The 1,603-nt window shown below is 41.7% G+C and overlaps 1 protein-coding gene across 1 annotated transcript in view; it reads left to right on the forward strand.

The window, feature by feature from the left end:
• LOC103917836 (myosin regulatory light chain 2, smooth muscle minor isoform) overlaps positions 1-1,603 on the forward strand; it is a 5,038-nt gene continuing 3,435 nt past the window's right edge. Inside the window, exons 1-2 of the mRNA XM_009325036.1 lie at positions 1-196; positions 359-520. Coding sequence (XP_009323311.1) covers positions 13-196; positions 359-520 — 346 coding nt within the window. The 5' untranslated portion in view covers positions 1-12. The remainder of the gene's footprint in view (positions 197-358; positions 521-1,603) is intronic.

Consider the following 1,603-nt stretch of genomic DNA (forward strand, 5'->3'; position numbering starts at 1 on the left):
CCAAAAATCAACATGTCTAGCAAAAAGGCAAAGACAAAGACCACCAAGAAGCGCCCTCAGCGTGCCACTTCCAATGTATTTGCAATGTTTGATCAGTCGCAGATTCAAGAATTCAAGGAGGCCTTCAACATGATCGACCAGAACAGGGATGGCTTCATTGACAAAGAGGACTTGCACGATATGCTCGCCTCCCTTGGTAATGTCACTTTTCTGTTTACGGTTGCCAAGCAAATTTGTGCTGTTAAAATTAAAATACTGAGTTTGGGATAGCTTATGAGAGGTGTCCCAGTTTGTACTACGCTGTTCAGATTACTTTTAGTTTGAAAGCTAAAGCAAATATGAATCCCTTTATTTGTAGGAAAGAATCCAACGGATGAATACCTAGATGCCATGATGAATGAGGCTCCAGGCCCCATAAACTTCACTATGTTCCTCACAATGTTTGGTGAGAAGCTAAATGGCACCGATCCGGAAGACGTAATCAGGAATGCTTTTGCTTGCTTTGATGAAGAAGCAACAGGTACGTGGGTGAAAGTCAGCCGCTTGGTGGGGGTGGATACTTTTATGTTGTTTATTTGGGTTTCTAAATAGTACGCTGATTTTTGCACCTTTATACATCAAGTATGACACAGTAATCCTTCTAGATGGCATATACTACCAAGTAATGAGAATTTGACTTATTACTGAGTGAGAGTAAAAACTGTCTGGCTGCTCTGTGTGAGTACTGAGGACTAGTAGTAATGTTCTTCTGTGAGGCTTTGAAGAGTGTTTTAACTGGGCAGCGTGTATGTTCCTATAAGTGCAAAATAAGATGCATTTGCTCTAAGAAGATGAGGAATTCAAATTGGTAATATGCGATTTTCTATGGCGTTGAAAAGGTGACGGATGTGAAGTCTGTAATACAACTGAGTTTGTCCTCCCTTTGCAGTAGATCTGAGATGCGTCTGAATTCTTCGATGTTTTTAGTATTTCAAGACAGGCTGTCTAGACTACGTAAACTCTTTTGAACCGTCATCTTGCCTAGTGTATGTTACGGCTCTGATGACAAATGCCATGTGTCATGCCCTCACCCGCAGCTCGGTTTGCTTTCAGGTTGCAGGAAGGGCTGTAGCCTTAATGACCTAAAGATAAAAACCGGGTGGGGTCTAGAAGGCAGAAATGACAGATTGGACTGACTTGCATGGCGAGATGGGGGGAAAGAGGAAAATGCAGAGCTCAGTTTTACTGTATCAGTCTTTCAAGGTTGTGCCTGTAATCTTGAGGTTAGAGTTTATGTTTTATTTATTTATTCACGTAGGCTAAGATTCCGGAGAAGTGTGTAGCAACCGGGGATGAATCCTTAGGGCAATTCTGCGGAATTACAGAATATCAGCGCTTTGACATGTTGTGAACATGTCTTACTAGTGCGTGCTGAAATTATGTAGCCTCTGTACTAGAGATGTCACTGCACCTGTAACTTTCCTCACAACTGTCCACCGCAATATTTCAATCTAACCTGTGGATACGTGCTCTGAACCTTTCAAAGGATATTATTCCATTTCAAACAGCTGTTTTCAGTCTGTGTATTTTTAGCACCTTTTGCCTTTTCAAAGAGCATCCCCTT

Source organism: Pygoscelis adeliae, unplaced genomic scaffold, assembly GCF_000699105.1.
Source record: "Pygoscelis adeliae isolate BGI_AS28 unplaced genomic scaffold, ASM69910v1 Scaffold260, whole genome shotgun sequence".
Lineage (NCBI taxonomy): Eukaryota > Metazoa > Chordata > Aves > Sphenisciformes > Spheniscidae > Pygoscelis > Pygoscelis adeliae.